Source organism: Fundulus heteroclitus, chromosome 18 (genome assembly GCF_011125445.2).
Source record: "Fundulus heteroclitus isolate FHET01 chromosome 18, MU-UCD_Fhet_4.1, whole genome shotgun sequence".
Taxonomy (NCBI): Eukaryota; Metazoa; Chordata; class Actinopteri; order Cyprinodontiformes; family Fundulidae; genus Fundulus; species Fundulus heteroclitus.
This window is the reverse complement of record NC_046378.1, coordinates 35,608,983-35,632,541: the sequence shown is the minus strand read 5'-3', so window position 1 is coordinate 35,632,541 and position 23,559 is coordinate 35,608,983. Positions and strand designations below refer to the sequence as shown.

The window sequence follows — 23,559 nt, the reverse complement described above, 5'->3', positions numbered from 1 at the left end:
CAGCCCTGCTTTCATCTGAGCGCCTCTGAACAACCCTGTATGAATCCATTTCCTGTTCCCTCGGCTCTCTCCATACATCCACCTAGCTGCCTCTCTGATCCACGTGACCCGGCGACCCTCTCAGCCCTCTCTATCCGGGCTTAAGAGTCCACGTGGTGCGGAGCGGATTACGTCTTTGACATCACCACGCCAGATGTTTAGGACCGAAATAGACGGCCTCACCTCCGACTCAAACAAAACACCTACCCTCGACTTGATTCCGCGTGTATAATCGCGCTGCCTTCTTGGTAACTTGGATCTACGTTATTGTACTGATTGTATTGATCAAAAAGCCAATAAAGCGCCTACTAGGGCTGAACAATGAATTGCATTTTCAATATAATCGCGATTTAAAAAAAACGCAATTTCCAAATCGCAGAGTCTGCAATTTTTGGCTATGTAACAATTAGGGAATTAGACACGTCCATTAGGTGTTGGTAAAATGTTTAAAGTGGGTTTGCCTCCACATGGAATGGAAGACAGTTGCAGCAGTGAGATAATCTAATTTTATTACTTGTTTTAGAGTTTGTATAATCATACATAGCATTAAGTACAGGTCAATCAGTTTAATACATACTTTATGTTCAACAAGGATTGATGTCCAATTAAATTAAAAGCTGTTCTCCTGAATAATATTCTGATTAATAGACACATTAAAAGTTCTTGTTTTAAATAGTCCTTGTTTACAAACATCTTTATCTAGAGGCCATTTTTGTTGCTTGTGGTTAATGCAGAGAAAAGTCAAAATTGCAATTTTGGTTGAAATATTGCAATCATTTCTGCTCTGAGTTTAGATGCTGCGGGTGTTTTAGCAACTAATCTGCACAGCGAGGAAACAAATTGATTTGTTGTTTGTATATGTTTAAAAAGACATGATAAATTAAACTAGAAAAAAAAAAAAATCGCATTAAATCGCAATATTAAGAAAATAAATAAATAATCGCAATTAGATTATTTTCCAAAATTGTTCAGCCCTAGCGCCTACTGTGCCATACACATTAGCATGATTAAAGTGGCCGTGCTGGGTGGGAGGTCTATTTAGCCATCGAGTTGACAAGGGGACTGATGCATGTAGAAGTGACAGGAATGTGCCTGAAGCTGACATTACCCAGGCAGAGCGGTTAATAAGGGTTACCGGCTTACTTCTATTAATGAGAAGGGGGTTTAGGGCTGTATTCTGGCTGCCGGGATTTCCCCATCAAAAGGTTCTCAAGTCCAAGTTCAGGATCAACGGTTAGACCTCCAACACGAGTCTCTTCCGAAAGAGAAACCAGCCAGGGTCAAGATGTTTCCCGAATCCCTCGCTTTTTAATTGAGAAACATCATTGGGCGTTAACGTCGACCCAGCCTTTACGTCCCTGATCCATCAGGGGATGTAGTCATGGAGGCAAAACGGTAATCCTGTGTAAACAGTAAGCTGGAGGCTGAGGGTGGGACAGTGGGCGTGATCTGTGGAACCAGATGGTTTCATGGATCAGATGCAACGACGAGCAAGAGACTGGCTACCGAGAAGATGTTAAGGCGTCATTGTAAAAACACTGAGATAGATCATGACACCCTGCTCTGATGTTAGATTAAATATTTACGTTGCCATGTTGGACGGAAGACGTAGCGTTAGCATGTGGAGTTGTGTTGGTTCCAAACCGGTTTGGAGCTAAAAGAAAAAAAAGTATATTTCTGGAGATATTCAGATCAATACTGAACAACCACGGGTGGGACGGTTATCGAAACCCGGCATCAAAACGTTGATACCACCTTAGACGGTCGTTGAGGACCGACAAGCTTCAGCTTTATCGGTCCTCTTAAGGTAGCATTAATTTCTTCAGGGAGACTCCAACCCACACAACATTGTTTTGCCGATCTTCTCCTTAAACACATACGCCGAGGGGACTCTGCTATCTTTTGGTTAAAATTGCTATTAAAAAATGTATACAGTTAGTTTGGATTGAGGTAAAATAGTATTCAATAGTTAATTATTTTATAGAATTTTTTTGTTTTGTTTTTAGCATATTTAGATCGTTTTTAATAATTTTCTGTCTTGTCAATACTGATATTCCTCTCCTACACAACATTATTCTCTCCTGAAACATACTTTTTGTTCATGAGTGTTTTAGTATTGTTTATATATAAAGTTATTTATATAATGTTTTTATTTCTATAAAATATATGTATTTTGTAGTTTTATTTTGTTTGCTTTTGTTCTAAATGTTTAAGAAATAAACCAGTCAGTGATCATCATTTGTTTTTTTACCCTTTTGTTTGATAAAAAAAAATAAAAAAGTAATGATAATGGTACCGATTAACGATAATGGTACCGATAAAATACCGGATCGATAAGGAGTATCGTTAAGAGCAGTAGTATCAATTAATCCTTAATACCAAAAAACGCATGTTTCATTGCATCTATGTCTGATATTATCTTGTGATGGGATGGGAAAAACTCTCAGAAAATCTGTGATTCAAGTTTCTCAGCGATTCAGCCAAATGCCTTGAAGGAGGAGGATTTAAATGATTTCAACAACCTGGAGCTCACTGACTACAACAGTTTATCTTTGTAGGGGAGACACGCATCTGAAGCGCTACGGTTCGCCAAAACTGGACAGGAACCTTGTGTAGTTGCATCGGAAATGCTGAAGCTCCAGATCTGAACATCATCTCGGGGGAACCGTTCCTTGGAAAATGGTAAATTGGCCTGTACTTGCACAGCGCTTTTATCAGGTCCGAGGACTCCAAAGTGCTTTACGTTCCATGACTGAGACGGACAGAGCCGGCAAACCGCCGGTTACAGGACCAACTCCGACCTCCTGAGGTACTGTCGCCTGTCCTCTTGGAGTATCAGCCAAAAATCCGACAGTGTGGGGTTGAATTTGGACACGAGTGGCCTTCATTTACAGTTTAGAAGATATAAAAAGGGTAGAGCGAGAAGGGGACGAGCTGCTGAAAATTGCCCAGACTAAAATTGCCAATAAGCTCTCAAGGAGCTTATTGGCACTGACAACCAATAAAATATGTTTTACAGATCTTTTAATATCATCACCTGGTGTATCTACATCCTGCTGGACCAGCCTGAGAACCTCCTGTTTCTGGTCTGATAATTACCAGTCAAAGGTCGGAAGTCCTCTAGCTGTGTGCCAAGTTAAACATCCACAGGACTTAAGTCACCTGAGACACTGGTAAACTAACAGCAAAATCAACAACCCAAACATAAATAAATAAGCCCTGTATTAAAAAAATAAAACAGTCAGAATGAAGTGAAAAAATGTAGTTGTTAAAAATAAAAAATAAAATCAATCTCTCTTTGGACAAACAGGGCAACTTTAATGCTTTTCAGCACCAGCAGGTTTGCAGAATCACTAGAACACTGCAAAAAGGGAACTAAAAGTAAGTAAAATTTTCTTAAAATTTGTATATTTTTCCTTGATTTGAGCAGCTAAATAAAAGTATTTGCCAATGGACTGAGAATTTTTACCCCTAAAATAAAGACAATTAGATATCCGGCACTTGAAATAAGATGGAGATGAATTGTTGGTATTTTAAGTGCAAAAATCTTATTCCATTGGCAAATAGTCTGATCTACCAGCTCAAATCAATGAAAAATACACTGATTTCAGGAGGATTTTACCTACTTTTAGTTCTCTTTTTGCAGTGAGCCTCTTTGGTCAAACGGAACCAGCAGGGATTTTACAGCAGAAATTGGGACTAAAGCAACCATTAAACGGTGCTCGATTTTTTTGAACGCTCGCGCCCGTGTTTTCCCACACAGGCCACTTTCTGTGGACTCAGATTTCCCCCCACTTTGTTGTGCTCTCTCAGCAGTTTAGAAGAGGGGGGGATTAGACACAGGAGCGCGTGTCTCTCTCTCTCTCCAACAACTGCTGGAGAGCAGGGTTGCCTAATCTTTCATGCTGAGAGGAGGCAATTTGGGAGAAGTGACCTGTGCTCACTTCACTTTTTCACCCTCTTCCTCTCATTTCCTCCAAAGTTCAGCACAAACGCATTGCTGCATCCTTCCTTCCTTCCTTCCTTCAATTCATCACTCCCACTTTTGCTTTTCCATTTTGCTGCCGGATGACTCCACCGGCATCAGCATGCAGCACCGTGCAGCTGCTCCTCAGCACCCAGCAGGCTGGCAGACAGGCAGGCTGACTTGTCGATAAAAGAGTCGCGGTAACAGGGCGCCTCAGCGAGAGGCCTCCAGCTCTGCACAGACGTCTCCCTCAGCACTGTGCACTCCCTCGGTTAATAAGCACCTAATTGTTGAGCAAGCGGAACGACGGGAACGGGCAAAGCGAGGCAGCAGAAGCGGCACCGAGGTGAGAAATATTGCAGGGAGGGAAAACCACAAGGACGGCTTGTTTCTGTGGACAATCTGCCCTAAAAATTGGCGCTGCGGGAGGATCGGCGCTGAAAGGAGGAGGGGAGGGCGACAATCAGAGGAGCTGTAGGGGGAAAACCTTGGTGCTCTGTGGGAGGTGACATTGCATTTCAAGGACGGTGTGGAAATACCCCACTGAGCCGGCACAAGGTAGACATGAGCTGGGTGGAGCCTCGCCGGTCTGTGGGAAGGTGAAGCAGATCAAAGACAAAAGAGCCGCGTTCCCCAAATTATTTTAGAGATTTCCTGAATGCTGGAGGAGGGAAGGACATCTTGGACCTGCTCTGCAACCTCTTAATTACGTGATAAAATTCCTTTGCAGGACTTTGCTTCCATATTCAGACTGAAAAATGTTAATCAAAATTTCAAAAAACACACTCAAAACATCAAAATTACAGAAATTTCATTCTATTCCCCTTGAAATTAGAACATTAAAACAGGATCTTTGTTACACATGAAATGAACCCGGGCTCCTCCATTTAGAGGTTTTCTTGCCACATCCCAAGTGAAAAGAAACCCTGGGGCAGACCCAGAAATCACTGAAGGGACTATAATGTCCTTCTGGACTGAGATAACCTTGGAAAAGGTTTGAGTGTGTCGCTGTTAAGAGGGAAATCTGGCTTTCCTCGCTGGACAAGTGGACCCGATTCCTGACAGCTGGAAGAGGGAAATTATTTATGGTTTATGTTAAATGCAAAATAATATTTATTAGTTCAGTATGAATTTCTGTCAGATATGTACACAGCAGGGAGGGTTTAAAAATAAAATGCCAGTAACTAAATGGATGGTTAATATTACTTTAGAGTTAATTTATGAAGGTAAAATTAATCGTTTTCTAAGCTCCGCCCACTGGAGAACAGGCTGTTTTCTCCCCATTTGGCACCGTCTACTCGCTGCCAGCTTCCCTCTGCTACACCTTTACAGGCTGCTGTAAATGCTCTGCAAGCAGCCTCCTAAATTACCCACAGCATAAATATCTGTAAACACTAGATCCCAATAAATCACATTTTTGTAAAAGAAGGTATGTTGAACTGATTTATGAAACAGGCCAGCATTAAAATTATAGGGTTTCAGTTTGGAAACTCAGTAAAATACCGCCACGCGTTGCGCGTGTCTACCGTCCAACACGCCTTTAAAGCTTTAAAGCTTAACTCCAACACCCGGGCGTTGCTAAATATCACCAATATTAAAGTTAAAGGAACAATAAGTAATAATGACAGCTAGTTGTGAATATCAGAACAACACATACACAGCCTGTTGTTTCTAAACAGTCTATTGCTGCTTTGAAACTTCACTGAATTTTTACTTGCACAGGAATGGTATACAGAGTTATATTCTGTTCAATTTTTGGTCTGCTTCACTTACTGGATTCCAGGTTTGCAGGCTGCTGCTCTTTTGCCAACGTAAAATATAGAGATGCACCAATCCAGTATTTTCCCGATCTAATCCAATACCTGGGCTAAGCGTGTCGGCAGATACCCGATACCGATCCGATACTACTGTTGAATGAATAAACCGTGTACCTTGCCATGTGAGTGAAGTTATCAGGCGTATCATTATCACCCCCTCGTAAGTTATGCAGTGCAGATGCTGCATGTTGCAGTTGGACTTGTTGGGGTATCAAATTTGAAATGTTTCCAAATAGACTTGGCTCGGTCCGGCACTTGCTCCATGTTGCTCTGTGTTTGCTCATTGCTAGCTGCTCTGCGCGCTCTGCCGTTGCAAACATAAAATAGTAGTGTCTAGATCTCCATAACTGTATATGTAGTGTATTAATAAAAAATAAAAGAAGAAATTACTGTATCGGAATGCTAGATCAGCATTAATCATCTGATATCCGATCCAGGTATCGGATCGGTGCATCTCTAATATACGTAATACCAAAAGCTGAGCTCTGTTTTGGGATCCCTGGGAACTGAGGAACCAGGAAGTTAACATGAACCGAAGTAGTTCGGGACCGTACCTTTTAGGTTTGAAAGGAGAAAAACGTGACTAAGACATTGTTGACAGAGAGGACCGATTGTTTCTAGGGAACGTTACTTCCATCCCGGGTAACAAATGAGAACGATTTAAGCTCATTTTACAGTAAATATCTTACTTATAGCTCATTTAAAAAGCTAAAAATTGTACATTTATAAAACTCAGGCAAGAGAAAGGATCCGGCCGTTCGTAATACTGCAACGTGATCCGGCCAATCACGTTGCAGTATTACGATTTAAGGTGGTACGTACAGCTGTGACGAAAGCAAGAGGTGCCGAGCCTAAAGCCGGACCAAAATAAGCACGGCAGCGCAGTCAGAATTCACGGTTCTCATCAGTGTCACCATCCAAATAAGCGTGTCTTGACCAGCGTAGCTTGTTTTGCTTTTCTCATGGCGCCTGCTGCTTATGACATTTTCATTTGATACCGTGATTGGCTAAAACAAACCTTTGGTAGGCGGGCACCAAGTGTCGCTGCACCCAATCTGCTCTGAAAGTTCTGCTGAAGGTCGCTCCTTTCCCCAAATGGGTTCAGTGAGAGCAGACCCAGACTGATAATATGCAGAATGTAGACATTACTACACATTATCTGGCTTTCCAGGTTAACACTGAACAGACAGATTTTTGGCAATAAAGACAGCCATCATCAGTTTGAGTTACAAACCCTCTGGATTGAATTTGCTCGAAGAACAAATTGCAAAGCAACTTTTTTCCAATAAAACAATGATTTTTCTATGTTACTCTAGCTGAGTTTTTATAGCTAAGCACTCAGAGCTACTCTCCAAAAGCCACCCATGTTGATTTTGAATCAATCCATGCCTCGATCGAAGAGCTCCCAGCTTTACCCCGCTCCCTCCTAAAGAGCCGGAGCAATGCGGCATAAAACATGAAACTCGTCTCCAGGCAGCGGAGGCCATCTTCTCTGGGGGCAACATGATGGATGTAATGTACGTACCCTTATCTGTCATTAAGCCCCTCTCTGCCCTCCCTCTGCCGCTCAGCGGGGGGGGGGGGGAGGACAGAAGGGCTTCTATCAGATTAGTGGGGAATATAACTCCAGAGAGACACGGCGAGGCTGAAAGCTAATCAGTCACGTCTGCGTGGAGAAGACGCAGGCTTCACGGCAGCAGCATCCTTCTCTGAGACACTCTGACTTGACTTGGTTTATATCAGCTGTCTGACCTTGTTCAACCTCCTCCTGTTTCTCTTTCAATAAGTCAACCCCCCCCCCCCCCCCCAGCAGCACCGCGCTACCCGCCGGGAGTGATGTTGGGCAATGATGCGGTCCTACCGCATCCCACCATATCTAAAAACAGCGGTAACCGACTCTTAGTTAAATCTATGCCTGCCATAAATGTCTGCCTGTATTGACGAGTAGTTGCATTGAGAATAAAGGCTTTATGACTTTTTTTGTGCCATTTCTGTAATAATGCCGGTTGTTTTGAAGGGGATTGCATTAACGTAGATCAGAATTTTGTCTGCTTACCTGTTTATGGTACAGCAGACAAGAAGGACAACGTATCTGCATCGACAGGAACTGCATAAGCTAAAATCAGACCAGAACGTGTTGCTTAATCCACACTGTAACTGTTTATAATAAAGCCGTGGCCAGGAGAATGAAGCTGCACGTTCAATTCTGGTGAAATACATCCGTTTACAGGATGACAGCGTGAAAAAAAAACCTGGCAGAATCAGAGCAGACTGGCCATTGTCGAGAGAAAGCCCCCAACAAATTCTTATCCACATTCCTAAAAGTACTCCTTCAGTTCAGGTTTTCAACACCATCACACAATTCACAGCACGTTGCTTCCCCTTCCTTTGACCTGATAAGAACAATATGCTGTATTGTCTTTGAGAATTATACTGTTTTAGGTTAGAAACCTTAAAGGGCATGTCTATCTATTTACAGTTACATAACTATAAGTGATTTCCAGCTACCAAAAACAAACTATGCATTAGAGTAGATATATACCACCCAACTGCCAAGTGTGGCAAAGGTTTTATCATCTGTACCAACCCACAAAAAGCTCCCCTACAGCCAAATTATTTGGGATATTTTGGCCTATGGTCATAAAGCTCCTTTTCAAGAAATGGCACCAACACACAAGATCCGTGGGGCGACTGTTGCTCAGTGGCTGGAGCAATTGGAAGTTTGTGGGTTGGATTTGAAGACAGTTTGGCGACATAATTTATCAATCAGAGACACAAAAAAACTTTGTTTCTTGGTATGAAAAAAGGGAAGTGATGACTGCATGGTGTGCTGTGTGTTCCCGGCAGTTTGGACACCCGAGTGCAGAAATGCATGTGATTAATGAAGAAAAAAAAAAGAAGAAAACAAAAAAACTAAACAATATGCTGCAGATTATTTGCTGGAAGGTTTATAGTAAGTGGATTTAAAGCTATCCAAAGGCCACATAGCAAATTCTTGACCGCACCAAATGCTGGAGGATATTTTAGGATCTTTATATCATTTTAAAGTAACTCGTTACCTTATCTAAGATGTTTCACTAAAATATCCTGCTGGTTTCAAAAGGAAGCAGCTCCTAAATCCAGTTTATATCGAGAAGTCTACCGCCATAAAACAGCGGTATCCTTACCAAGTCTATTATATTAAAAACTAATCCCAAAGGTTACACTGTGGAAAAATGAGCAGAAGCAGAGCTGACTGATTAAAATAACCAAAACATTGATCATAAAGGTTTTTTTTTTTAACCTTTGTATTAACTTTCTAATATATCCTGGGTATTTCATTTTGGTGCAAAAAAAATATTAAGTTGTGAGCTTGAAGGTACAAGATGCCTCGTTTGGAGCCAACTCTCTAAGTTCTAATCTTTTTTTAAACGTCATTATCACGCCAGTTTTATCCAAAAAAACCTACATATGGACATTGAAGATGTTCACTCACTCTTTGTTTTCTGTCACTTTCAGACACATTAATGAAAATGTTAGTTCATCTGGATTTGAGCTCTTTAAGTTCTCATCTGAGGACATTTGAGGGTCAGAAGCAAATTAAACACAAAAAAAAAACTGAATCCAAAGTATGTATGAGCTTGATGAAGCTCTCAGATGACTGGACGACATTTTCTGCACGTGAGCTCCGAGCATTTCAGAAACAGCCTAATGACCCTTTATGTTAAAGATAAGGACATCTTGTGATGAGGCTTGAAAATGTAGTGGTTTGGAGGGGAGGTGAGCAATAAATAGGAGGTAGAGGCCAGTCAGGGCGTCTCGCTGCTCGGAAGCAGCTATAATTAGCCCGCCGCTGATCAAATGACTTAATGGGTTTGTGTGAAAACAGCAGACTATTTCAGATTTGCGCTCCAAGCTGTGCTCATATCTCATCAGACTAATGGGATACTCTGGAGAACTTGATTGCTTTTTATCTCTGATCAAGACAGCTGATAGAGGTGCGCAGCTGCAGGATTCATAAAAAAAAAAAAGTCCTCATCACAAGACAAAATTAAGCAAAACAGAAAAAAACTAAAAACAAATGACAGCTCATCAACTGATCTCCCTGAGGAGATGTGTAAGCGAGGACCGGCTCATAGTAATGTCCTGTGACAGATAACGGGAAACGTCTGCTGGTCATTAGTTAGAGAATAAGAGGAGAAACAGTCGAGGGATGATATCAGTGTCACAGGTCAGGACACCCAGCGTCAGACAGGGGTGGAGGAAGCTCTGCGGTGGAATGTTAAACATGCTCCTTCCAATAAAACGCTGAAGATCTCAGCAAATCAAAGAAACTGAGCAGAGAGCCGCTTCGTTGGATGTCCAAGTTAAAATTGATTGCAGCTTATTTGTGAGCAGCACTTGGGTAATAAACAGTTGCATGGATCAGCACTTTCATGGATTTTTCTTTTGAGATCTGACCTGCCAATTCTGATAGATTAAGATAAGAAAAAATAAAAATATGTGTTGTAGGCTCTTTAACAGGCAAAAAGTCAACATTATTGTTAAATCTTAAAATTTTTGCTAAAGCAGTTACAGAAAGTAGTGGTTTATGTAACTAAAATGCTCTTATTTTGTATTTTCTGCTGACTGATGCATGTTTCCAGCTCTTTGGAAGGGTGAATCCACATGCGCGGATATTCTGAAAGTCAGCTAAAAATGGAAGAGAAAAGGAGTGGATGAATGGCAGAAGAGGCAGCATGCAATAAACAAAAAAAAGCAAAGAGTGACTGTGTTTATGTAGGAGAACTTCTTATATTTCAATGCGATTATTATATAACAATCACACTCAAATAGAATTACTGGCCTGGTGAACGTCCAACGATCTCGAAAAGATCAAAATACTACAATGAAAACACTGCAAAATATTAAGAAGTAACAATGTAAATTAATCAAATATGCTCAGGGTTTAATGCGGCTATTGAAAGATCATGTACATATTTTGGCTTTACTTTAACTCAAATTAAAAAGGTTTCATAGTTTTTAGATGGTATTTTCTTTCAAATAAACTTCAGATTCAAAATATTTTTGAGAACAAATAAATAGATAAATAAAATGTGTTTGCTTTGAATCAGACAGAAAAATAATTGAAATTTAAAATTATTCCCCATTTATGCATCATAGCGTGTATCCCATAACCTTCATCTAATATTCAAACATGTGATGTGGAGAAAATGCCGCTGCTTAATGCCTTAATAAACATAAAATAGCAGAATTTCTACAAGCGGGAAAAGAATAATCCCAATTTTTCAGTATTTGTCCAACAGTTTACGGATCCGAGCCGATCAAGTGACCATTGGGAATCCTGTCTCTGGCTGATTGATCCAGTGCGTCTCTATTCGTCCGCGCAGACATTTTCTTAAAATAATGGTTGCACCGGCAAATAAATAACCTACAATCAATATTCTGAAAATCCCAGCTGACTCAGTCTGGTCTAGCTTTTCCGACTCCTGGGACCTGATTTATCCTCCATGTTTTAGCTGCCATTTTAAATCCATGCATGAGAGAAACTTAATACATTTTTCTTAGGTGGAAATTAACCTCCGTCAGCATCCTCTCTTTGAGGCAAGTCTTTAGTTTAGCTTTTTCTACCCCCCTAAATTATACACCGCACAAGCATCCCACGTCTATTGCCGCGGGGAGGAGATCTGCAGCCTCCTCATCTAGCATGAACACATATAATTGAACAAAATGTGGCAAACGAAGGAGGGATCCTCAGCGTAATTAGGGAGAAAAAGCTCGAAGGAGACGTTTTCATCCAGTTTTTTTTTTTTTTTTTTTTACAATGGCGCATAAACAGCGAGCACCAGCCGTCCCTCCTTCCGAGCCGTTGTTGTGTCTGTGTGTCCCATGTGAACCGTCCAACGGGGCCGCTGTGTCCTTGGCCACCTTCTCCTTGAGAAAACTCTGCATCAGACAGGCTGCTAATGGGGCAATAACATATCCTGATCACCAACGGGAGCAGAGACGGCAGCAGCAGCAGCAGCAGCAGCAGCAGCCGCCGTCTCTCCGGGGGTATTCAGTTACACTGCAGTGCTTCTATCTTCTGCTGCTACCGACACTTTCACCGCTCCCTCCCACGACAAGGAGGAAAACGAAACGATAACCTAAAAACATATCAGGGTCCGCGCTGCTCTGCTTTCCTATCTGAATGATACGACTCGACAACAGGAAGGGAGACTCAGCGGGGAGCAGACTGACGGGGAAGCAGCTGAGGCTAACAAGCTCTGTTTTCCTTGGCGGAGGATGCATGTTTGTGCAGCTTTGCTGGGTGAAACACAACGGCAACGTGACGTAGGGGGATCGGTCAGGCGGCTGTCAGGGGAAACGGCGCCGTGCCCTTCCTCGCTCCGTGGGCCACGGCGTACAGCTGCGTGATGATAAGCTCGGAGATAAATTGAACAGGACTGCCTGTTACGGCTCATGTGATCACGAAGAAAAACAAAAAAAAAGGGACAGACAGCACCGTGGGTCGAGTTAAAGAACATCCTGATGTATGTCCGCCGTGACAGCAGGACAAAACGAAGCCATCCACCTTTAATCCAGAGAGGACCGGACAATCACCGTCAGCAGCGATAAAGTCTTCGTCTTCTGACTGGAGATTTGCTCCCCGCCTCAACGCGACGTTGCCTCAGTTCAGTGAGGTTTGCACATACCCTGATATGGGAGGCTGTACTTTAACTAGGCCATTTGAGCCTGCTGGTTCTGTTCTTTCAGAGCCATTCCGCTCCACGTCCGCTGCTCCGTTCATGATCACTGTGCCGATGACTCGGTTTCAGCGATCAGACGGACAATCTCACAACCAATTCAGACAGTTCATGTTCGACCCAATGATGGAAAAGTGGCATAAAAAAAAAAAAAAAAAAAAACAAGATCATCACCCCTTCAACACATTTCCGCTTTGTTCTTTGGACAGATCAGAACGTTTTCCCAAAAGCCATCTGGTTCACACAGATGAAAGGTTCTGGTGAGGACACCTTCCAAACAGCCCATATTGAGTCTAAAACTGATTGTCTCGTCATAAACTAACATTTAACACGCTAACTGAGGCCTGTACTGAGGCCCATTTTCTGAGCATTTCAGGATCTGACATTGTGTTGACTTTGCAGCGACGATCACACCTGGAAAGACTGCCAACCATCTTAAATATCCTCCAATATTTGTGCAGCGTGATGGAGGACAAACTGTGTGGAAATGGCCTTTTAAATTTTACCAGGCGTCTGCTTTTATAGAGTTGGTCCTGATTTCTGATGTTCACTCAAAGGTGTACATAGTTCTTTAGCCCCCCCAGTTTTAAGTATGTGGAAATAAAGGAGGGCGTTCTGTCTTTTAAGCTTTTATATTCATAGCAGACCTGATAACCTCTTACAAGGAATGACAAAAATCCCCTTGCACTGCAAAAACGGATCTAAAAATAAGTAAAATGTTCTTAAAAAATAGTGGTTTTGTCCTTGTTTTGAGCACGTAAATAAGATTATCTGCCAATGGAATGAGTATTTTTTACCCCTACAATAAGATAATTAGATATACTGCACTTGAAATAAGATGGAGATGAGTTGTTCCTGTTTTAAGTGCAAAAATCTTATTCCATTGGCAGATCATCTTATTTACCTGCTCAAATCAAGGACAAAAACGCTATTTTTTAAAGGAAATTTTACTTATTTTTAGTTCCGCTTTTGAAGTGTGGACGTTAATTACAACTGAAGACATGCTCGACAAACACCATAAAAGTATAAAAATGGACTGCAGTGGGGTAATTTACATTCAGTGTACAATGCAAGTGCCAAAGCCTCGCCCATGCTGGCCCTCGACTCACTGAACTCCCATAACCAGAGATGCACACCTGGATAAGACCAGGCGGGGACAGAGTCCTCTCCGAACACGTGGACGAACGGAGCGGGGGGGGTCCCCGCTGGATTAGAAAGGCGGTGCCGCAAGCAGGGGTACAAGTGCACCGTTACCGACAGACAGCAGAGCAAATATTTTATTCATAGGAAGAAAATCTGAAGGAGCGAGAGAGAGTGACTCACGGAGCAACGGGGACTCTCAAACACATGAAAGCGGGGTTGACAGGGTTTAACCCACCTACACCAACAAACAGAGAAGGCATTAAAAAGTAACGCCTGAAACGGCAGGGCTTCTTTTAGGGAGATTAAAGAGCATGCAGACGTCTCCTGGATGTGCCACGGTGTAGAGTTACTCTGAGATCCATCGCAGGAAGGGAGCAGCCAGCAGCACAATGCAGAAAGGTGCACTGCAGGCAATGCATTCTTTACCGTAAGAGGTGACAAAAGAAACCTGGCTGGGCTGGGTTTGTGCTGAAAGGGTTCAGGTGGAGCTGCATTCACATTTTTCTTTTTTTTTTTTGGAGGATTGACACTGCTGTGCAAATTGCCTACACCAGGGTTCCTACAATACGGCTCCGCCATCAGCCTCCGTCCATCAGGGTTCTTAAAGCAGGGTTCCTGCACCAGACCTCAGAGTGCTTTATATTAAAGTTAAAATATTTATGGGTTCAGTATGCATTTATGGCAGATATTTATACAACAGGAAGGCTTTAGATATGAAGCTAACTGGATAGATGGATGGTTGGGAGGAGACAAGAAAGGACATCAGGAAGGACACAAAGGAAGGACATGAGGGAGACAGAATTTAGGAAATGGGGAAAGGATTGAAATACAGATAATTCTCTTTCTCTTGTTTTCTTTTGTTCCAGAATTGGAAAATAAAAACTGCACAGGAAACTCCAAGCTGCGAAAGAACCCTGCTACATTTTGCAGAAGGCGACTTAAGTGATGTGCAGTCATGGGTGCGCTGATTTGAACCCACTCACTCCTTCCCAACTCCCCGCTGCTTAGCATCTCTCATCGAGAAGAAGAAGAAGAAGAAGAAAAAAAAACCTGACTAAATATGTCATGAGCTGCAAGAAGATTCACAAAACATCCGCCCACACACAACCGCCACACGTTCCCAGTCGCAGATAAACAAGAGAGCGAACTCTCCTCCGTGGGGATAATTAGAGCTCACGCGGAGCCTGGGAGACAAAGGGCCGGCCGGCGTCGTGCGAACAAGGCTGGGCTTAAATCCTCAGGATGAGACGGGAGCGTGCCGGGCGATGGAATCGCTCCAGGAGACGAGCACGGGCAGAGATTTAAAGGAGATGACACGAGGACAGACGGAGAGGAGACATCTTGGAGGGAATGAAAGCGCCTAGATTAAGAGCTCAGATTAAAAATCAGACATTCCTTCCTAATGTTGGATCAGAGCGATGTTACAGGTGACTCACTGTCTCCAGAGCCACTTTGAAGTCGGTTCGCCTCTGCAGGGTGTGGAAACGAGGGAATGAGTGGGGAGTATCTGTTGGAGCAGGGAACCGGGATTAGTATCTTCCTCCTGGCAGATCCATAAGCGGCCTGCGCTTCTTGTTGCTAAGAGGATTCAAAGGACGTCCCGACGACTGGGAGCAAGGTTTTAGGCTCTAATCTACTAATTCAGGAGGCGGAGAGGCTGATTCTCTGTTGGTGGAGCACGTGTTAACGGCTTCAGCTTTAATGACAAAGTTAAAACATGGAGGTCAGGCAGGCGACTTTATACTCTGGGTCCGTTCGTCCCGTCACCATTTTGAACCGCCGTGTTGCTGGTCCCACTTCCAGAAAAAAAATAAAAAAAAATAAAAAAGTATTACCCATATAATTAACCACTGTATATCAGCTTTTACCACTTCCAATAATGCATTTTCATAAATTATGAATATAAATAAGATAAAATATCATGGATATTTATATTTAATTGTACAGTTGTGACAAAAATTAGACTGCCTTTGAAACAGTCGAGACATTTGGATACTTAACATCCATTTTATCACAATACTGAAAAATCTACATACTAACCAAAAGATTAACAGTGAGGAAATATCTTTTCGATGTTAGAGGCTGTAAACGGCTATGAGAAACGTTTCAGAGAGATTATTTAAACTAACGGGGTAATTATGGTGTCCTAAATGTATTCCACTTAGAAAAACACTAAGAAAACAAACATTTTCATTAATGAGTGAAACAAGGTTACCTTTTGTTGTTAGAGTGTAATTATTCTGGTTGTGATCAGCGTTTTGGCCTTTACTTTCATAAACGAGGACAGATTAAGACCACGCATCAGGCTTGGGCTGGTTTTAGATCATAATGCTAAGTATACCTTGAGTATAGTAGCCATGGCATCAGCGCATTGGCTTAAAAAAATACTTTAATGCACCTGCAAACCATGAACTGCTTTTAATTCAAAACAAAAATATAGATTTTATTCCTATTGCTGCTAAAAATGCAACAAACTGATAACTTTACTATAGTTATAATATTATTATTAACTCATTTGTATGTGCGGGGGTGCAGTGGTATTCTTTCACTCTGCTGAAGTGGGGATCAGTTAAACTCTTTACCAACTTATATTCTGATTCTCTACCTACACATTGCTCTTTTTTCTTCACTTGTTATTAAATATTTGTATCAGTAAGAGATTAACGCTGATCAAAATGATCAAACCTCATGTATATTTTAACTAAATTTAACGAAGATATTATCTAGAAACTTAATTTCCTATTTATTCTGGTATTTTGGCAAGACTCATTTGTACGTCCAATCAAACCCAAATAGCTCTGAGCTTCCTGCAGCTGGTGGAGATCAATCATTGGTGTCATATAACCAGGTTTTCTGAGTGTAGATAGCAGAAAAGTTACTTCAAACTATAAGATTTCAAACCCATTTTAAGAGAGAATACACACATGAAAGCTAGCAGGAACTTACGTTTATATCGATGCTGTAATCAAAGCACTAAAAAGACGCATGGACGTTGAATGAGGAGGAATGCTGCTGCTGCAAGAGGCTGCAATGGCAGAGCAATAGGCCCCGCACCACAGCTGCCCAGCTCTTCTACATGTTTTCTATCAACTTGCATTTCTGTGCCTTTCCTGATTGGGTCTGCCGTTCACATTCCTCCACAGCTGTGAGCAGATTTCATTTTTGCTAAATATCACTCAACACTAAATAACACTAATTCGAACTGCTGTATCTCTACAAATGGCTCAGATTTAAATCACTTTTCTTCAAAGAACCAGATTTTCTTGTAATTTTAATACAGAGCTTCATCAGTAGTGCTCCAGGCATTGGCTGCTTTTTAAATAAAATGCTACGAGAAATTAGGCTTGAGTGAGTGTGAGTATCTACACACTTTAATTTAAAAAGCAACATATATTCCTATTTGTAGTTTTTAAATAAAAACACCTATTATTCCTTTTTATTATTCTGCTGTGTAGTAACACAGCTATAAAAAGCTGGGAGTAGTTGGGATATCTGCTCAGGTAGCCATCCTGCACATGGCTAATTAGCAGCCATGCTAGCTCTTAGCTTGTGAACTATTGTTTTAAAACACCAAAACCTTAATGTCCGTGTTTTTTGTGACCAGAACCATCTCCAAACCCTCAAAAATTCATCTTTAAGTAATGGGGGAAGTGTTGGAGGTATCACACAGCAGGCTGAAAGGCAGTGCGCAGCAACAGGTGGACCATGTGACCAGAAAACATCTTATTTTTTTTAGCTCAGTAATTTCTTTGGTGCCTCATTAAAGGAGCATAGTGCAAGTTCCAAGATTTTTGCAGAAGTCTGCCCCCTCTGGCGACAACTTGAAATTACACCAGTGTTATGCATGCGTATGGGAGTTTGTTTGTTTTTACTTTTTTTTGGAATATGGGAGGAGAAGAAAAGCATCTGCTGCTGCGACTGCACATGTATGAGGCAATCGGCGGTAAATAGAGGAAAACTCATTTTACACGTCTGGCCATTGTATGGGCATGTAGGGGAAAGAAAATAAGTAATACTTAACTTCAAAACTTGCACTATGCACCTTTAAGAAGAAGCTAAACTGTAGGAGTAGTGAGGTGGACATTTTTTGTAGTTTGGTGGATCTGCTGGCTCCATCTATTCTGATTATTTTCTTCCTAAGGATTCAAACACACAAACGGTTTTGAAGTCACGGTTCGGTACGCTTTGACAAAAGTTTATTTATTGAGCACTGACCAAAGATTTTATGTTTTGAAACTTCAAAAAGTGGCTAGCAAAGAGATGAATGGATATTCGGTTTGATTATTTTCCATTAAGATTATCAGGCATAGCCAATCCATTTATGAATAAATTAAATCCAACAACAAAACAATCTGAAAATTGTAAATATCTTTAATCTGGAATAGTTGATTTATTTGAAATTTAAGCAGTGGTGTTTATGTTCGGCTTGAAGTTGTTTTCAGCTGACAAATTAAGATAAGTGTCCGAACGCCTGGTGGATCTTAACAAAACGTAACTTTTTTTAAAAGCTTGATAATATGCTGTGACATCAGTAATTGGACCAAACCTGCAAAAAATGCAACGCATGTAATGAAATGTGGTTTAAATGGTTGCAGACTCCACAATGTTGATACGACGAAACAAACTAATGATCGATTTGTTTCAGATATTCAGCACAAAAACAGGACGTTATGTTGCATAACAGTTTGTAATGTTGGAGATAATCCCAGGCAGCTTAACTCAGCAGAGAAGAAAACGTACCGTCTGCATCAACCGTTCCAGATATTCTGTTTTTATTTTTGTCATCCCATTGGGAGCCGTATCAGCAAATACCTCAGAGTGATGCAACTCTCCGGGTGAACCGCATAGTTGACACCAGCCTGCACCCCGCATTGCATATCAGCTCCAGCGCAGATCCAGCTGCTCCCTCTGGATTTCATACAAGCAACCCAAGTAAAACTAAACCCTGGTTGTTCTGCAGCACAGATGCTCACATAGCTGAGGGTTTAACCGCCCAGCTGAAGAAACAAAAGCTCCCAATCAGGCCCCTCCTCACAGGTGAGCTGCTGCCAAAACAACTGTTTGCGCAGCTCAACACGCTGGCTCGGCCTCAAACTGATAGAAAAGCAGCAACTACGAGAGACGAGGAAGAAGCGAGCAGCTCCTGGCAGGCCATAACCCCCCCCCCCGGCCGAAGAGCAGCGAAGCCTGACGGAGCAGCAATATGTAGCTCTGCAGTCCGATTCACCGACAAACAGCAGCCATCACATGTTGGCAGCCGCTCCTCGGCTGTCCTGCCCCAAGATCAACAACTTCAGCTCCATTATCGTCATATTTAACCTTTATTTGGAGCCAAATTGAATTTTCAATTGATCCGATCAGACACGCAGTCTTGTGACAATGAGACCTTTAACGTCGGGTTTTCGCTGTCTCTGAGCTGTATGGAAGGAAGAAAAAAAAAAAAAACACTACAAAAACAGAACTAAAAATAAGTGAAAATGTCTTGAAATTAGTGCGTTTCTCCTGTATTTGAGCAGGTAAATCAGATTATCTGCCAATAGAATGAGTATTTTGACCCCTAAAATAAGATAATTAGATATACTGCACTTGAAATAAGATGATGGAGAGGAGTTGTTCCTATTTTAAGTGCAAAAATCTTATTCCATTGGCAAAGCATGTTATTTACCTGCCCGAATCAAGGATAAATGCACTCATTTCAAGAAAATTTTAGTTATTTTGAGTTCTGTTTTTGCAGTGCAGCAAACAAAGAGAAGCGGCATGTATTTAAGCACAAAAAATCATTGAGTAAATCAAAGGAATCCTCGAGGTGCATCCTACAGTCATCAAGCAAAAAAAAAAAAAAAAAACATCCTGGATTTTAAACCATTAATCATCTCGGGAGAATCTGCAGCACAGATCTGCAGGTTTGTGGCAAAGCAGGGACAGGTCCTTGTCAGGGCAGCAACACAGATGTTATTATGGCCATAATAACCAGCCACCCCCCAAAAAAACACAATCCCTGCTTCCACAGCCTCAAAATGGCTGAACCCTTAACATTTTTTGTTCCAAAAATGAGGAAGGCTTTCCCGGCTTCATAACAAGCCGGTAAAGCCAAGCATAAGTCTGCAGTGGTAAGGCTACATTCAGGATTTAGATCATTAGGAACTAAAACAGCATCAGTTTTATTAGTTTATCAAGAATTATTGTAAAAGCCTTAAAAACACACTGATTACTATTTTTAGTTGGTTTAAAAGGTCAAATGTTTTTATTATTAGTTTTTTTTATTCCTCCTGATTATTATACACAAAAATTCCAATAATGACTAAGATATGCAGCTCAATTGGGGATGAGGTGGAACGTTAGATTGTAAAGTGTTTATGATGTCGGTGAGAAACACAAATCTTTCTCTTTACATTTTAACGGGGATCTGGTGAAAAGCGGTGAGGGAACCCAGCCTTCTCCATAGCTCGCTCATATTTTACTGCAAGAACACCTTTCAAAGTTTAAATGGGTCACTGAGGGTGCTCTTTAAATGTCTGAATTGGCATTTTGGATTCCTTTAACAGTTTTTATAAAACAACCATTAAATATGTTCCGGCTTTTCTGTGATTCAGCAACAAAAAGTCACACATTCTAGATTTCCACTGTTTAAAACATTCAGAAACATTTTTATTTAGATTACTTTCATGCCTTTAGATACATCTCCCTATTTACATCGTGTTTATCAAAATGTAGGCCACCGCATTTCCCTTCTGCTGCTTTAAGTCCCCCCAGAGCGCAGATAACGCTCATTCAGCCCAAACATCTGAATCACCTAAGAGTATCATCATGTCTTTGAGCGCCATATTTTAGAGCAGGAACACCATTTAAAGTCTTGGAAAGTTGGACTTTAAACGCACTAAATTGGTATTTTGGTACACATAAAGTTTTTATTTTGTGTTTATTTTGGATTTTACAAGCTATTGTTCAGCTTTGTGTGTAACAACGTCACACTGTGTAAAATATTTAAAGCCGTCTCACTGCTTTAAAGTATTTAGGTCACACTCGCAGCTTCCAACTGATTTCTATTATACTCGTTCACTTTTCGTGGCGGTAGACACACAACGTTTACATTTCTGCTCCTCAGAAGGTTTTCCTCTCACATCACCATCAATCCTGTTTGAAGGAGGCTTCAAATCTTGTTTGTGGTGTTGTTTGGCTGTGATTTTTTTCAAAAAGTGGTGCTGAGGGCTATTTTTTTCCCCTATATTAATCCAACATAGCTGCCCTGATAACAAACCCTGAGCAATCGCCTCATCTCTGATTAGAATTTGATAGAAAGGAAGGAGTTTTTTAACTGTGTGCTTGTTTTTTTCTCCCATAGAAAGTACCCCTGGGCTGCTTCTTTTTTGTTTTGTTGCATTGGTTCCGACTAGCAGCTACTGTTAAAAGTAGGTCATTCCTTTCCACTGTCGCCATGTGCTTTATTTCCCCAGTGGCTTGATGCAATCAGCCGGGCTTCCTCGGACAGATAAGGTTTTATAAGGGGCTATAATGACCTGAATGTGACAGACTCGAACTAAATCAAAAGGTGTGGGGTTAGGGCTGACTCAGCGTGCGTCTCCGAGTTTGGATCCTACTGGATTGATCTGATTTCAGGTGCTGCTAGTCATTTACTCTCACCTGGTGCAAGGGCAGTAAATCAAATCGTGAATTATAACCACAGAATAGAAGTCAATCATGATTAGACAATCTGAGGCAGGAAAAGACGCGTTTCAGACCCGAGGTGAGGGATGTTTTTTCTCCCCACCGCAGAAGCCATTGTGGCCCCTAAAGGCCCCTCTGAGCGTCTTTCATTTGATCTCTGCAGCAAAACTCCGCTGTTATTCAACCTCCTGCTGCAGGACACCCCCCCGGCCCGCACACTGTCCACGGACCCACGGGCGGCGCGGCAATCACGGCTCAGGAATGAGGCGCAGAATCACCTGGAAGCCCGCTGATTAATTATTAAACACGCCTCTCAGGGCTTCAGGATCTTACATTCAGGCGAAGACGGCGATAAGGAACCTGTAAACAGCAGCAAACACGCAGGTCGCCGCGGTGGCTTTTTTTTTTTTTTTTTTTTTTTTTGCTCCACATACACGGCTGGGTTTTAAACCAGAATAACAAGCGTTTACCTCCATGTACCCGGCCAGGGCTGGAACCACGATGCCCAAAAGCAGGGCAGATATCGCCGGGACTGGACCCATCTCTCCAGGCGCTCCTGATCCGCTCGGCTGGAAATAACTTAGATCCCCTCAGCTGTTCCAGGCGTCCGCAGGAACCAAGAGCCAACAAACCAGGTCCTGGGGATCTTTTAGGAGCCTTTCTTTATTCCCTCCCCCACCAAAGAGGCCAGAAATCAGAGGCTCTCTGCTTGGGATTTTTTTTATTTATTTATTTTTGGTCCACGGAGCTCGACTGGAAAGCGTCTCTGTGTCGGACCGCTGTGGAAATGTGGACAAATTGTCGCTGCTTTTCCTCGGCTTCCTCCTCCCTCGTTTACATCCCCCTCCCCTCCATCTGTGCAGAGCCACAGGAGAGGGAACAGCGCCACCAGGCGGCCGCTGTCTGGGCCCGATTAACGTTTTCCAGTTCCTCTATGGACCAGGGATCAGCCTTTTCTAAAACTGAGAGCTACTTCATCGGTACTGTGTCATAATGAACTACAAGAGTCAGATCTCACCTTAACTTTACGTAATATAAATATGTTTTAACGCTTTTGTCATTTATAAATCTATGTGAATACAAGCACCGAATAAAATAACACGTTAGATGCAGCTCACTGCAGGGTTGTGCTACTTTTTGAACAGGCGTGAGGGCCCCACATGTGGTCCTGGGGGCCTACCTGGTGCCCGCGGGCATAGACATTACAGGACTGTAATTAGAATATTGTGATAAAGTTCTTTATTTTCTGTAATGCAATTAAAAAACATGAAATGTCATACATTCTGGATTCATTACAAATCAACTGAAATATCGCAAGCCTTTTATTGTTTTAATATCACTGATTATGGCTTACAGCTTAAGAAACCCAAATATCCTATCTCAAAATATTAGAATATCGTGAAAAAGTATACTAGTAGGCTATTCAACTAATCACTTGAATCGTCTAATTAACTCGAAACACTGCAGGGTTTCCTGAGCCTTGAAAAACACTCAGCTTGGTTCAGTAAACTAAATCACAAGTATGGTAGTGGTTAAGAGACGACATCAGATTCTCACAGTAACTGGTGTACTGACCATGGCATTACTGTCCTTGATTGGCCTGCCAATTCCCCTGACCTGAACCCCATAGAGAATTTGTGGGGTATTGTGAAGAAGAAGCTGAAAGACACCAGAGCCAACAATGCAAATGAGCTAAAGGCCGCTATTGAAGCATCCTGGGCATCCATAACACGTCAGCAATGCCACAGGCTGATTGCCTCCATGCCACGCCGCATTGATGCAGTAATCTGGGCAAAAGGATTCCCAACCAAGTACTGAGTGCATTAATGGACATTTTCAAATGTTTGATTTTGTTTTGCTGTTATAATTTTTTTTATACTTGGTCTGAGGAAATATTCTAATATTTTGAGATAGGATTTTTGAGTTTTCTTCAGCTGTACGCCATAATCAGCGATATTAAAACAATAAAAGGCTTGCAATATTTCAGTTGATTTGTAATGAATCCAGAATGTATGACATTTCATGTTATTTAATTGCATTACAGAAAATAAAGAACTTTATCACAATATTCTAATTTTCTGAGACAGTCCTGTATATGTAGACGCCTCGTTGGGCGGGTTCTTAGACTTAGAGTTAGACCATTTTATTTGTTGTTTTGTATGCACAGAGTCAGTGATGTGCGGTGAGGTTCATAGCTGGTGAG

At 41.8% G+C, this 23,559-nt stretch overlaps 1 protein-coding gene across 4 annotated transcripts in view; it reads right to left on the bottom strand.

Moving 5' to 3' along the window:
- The window catches only part of aplp2 (amyloid beta (A4) precursor-like protein 2), an 85,220-nt gene extending 63,062 nt beyond the window's left edge, over positions 1-22,158 (bottom strand). The window contains exon 1 of one of the 4 annotated variants that reach the window (XM_012868285.3): positions 21,827-22,158. In XM_012868285.3, the coding sequence (XP_012723739.2) occupies positions 21,827-21,898 (72 nt within the window). In that variant the 5' untranslated portion in view covers positions 21,899-22,158. The remainder of the gene's footprint in view (positions 1-21,826) is intronic. The other 3 variants (XM_021319378.2, XM_012868283.3, XM_012868284.3) reach the window with 3 other exon arrangements.
- Between the last annotated feature and the right edge of the window lie 1,401 nt (positions 22,159-23,559).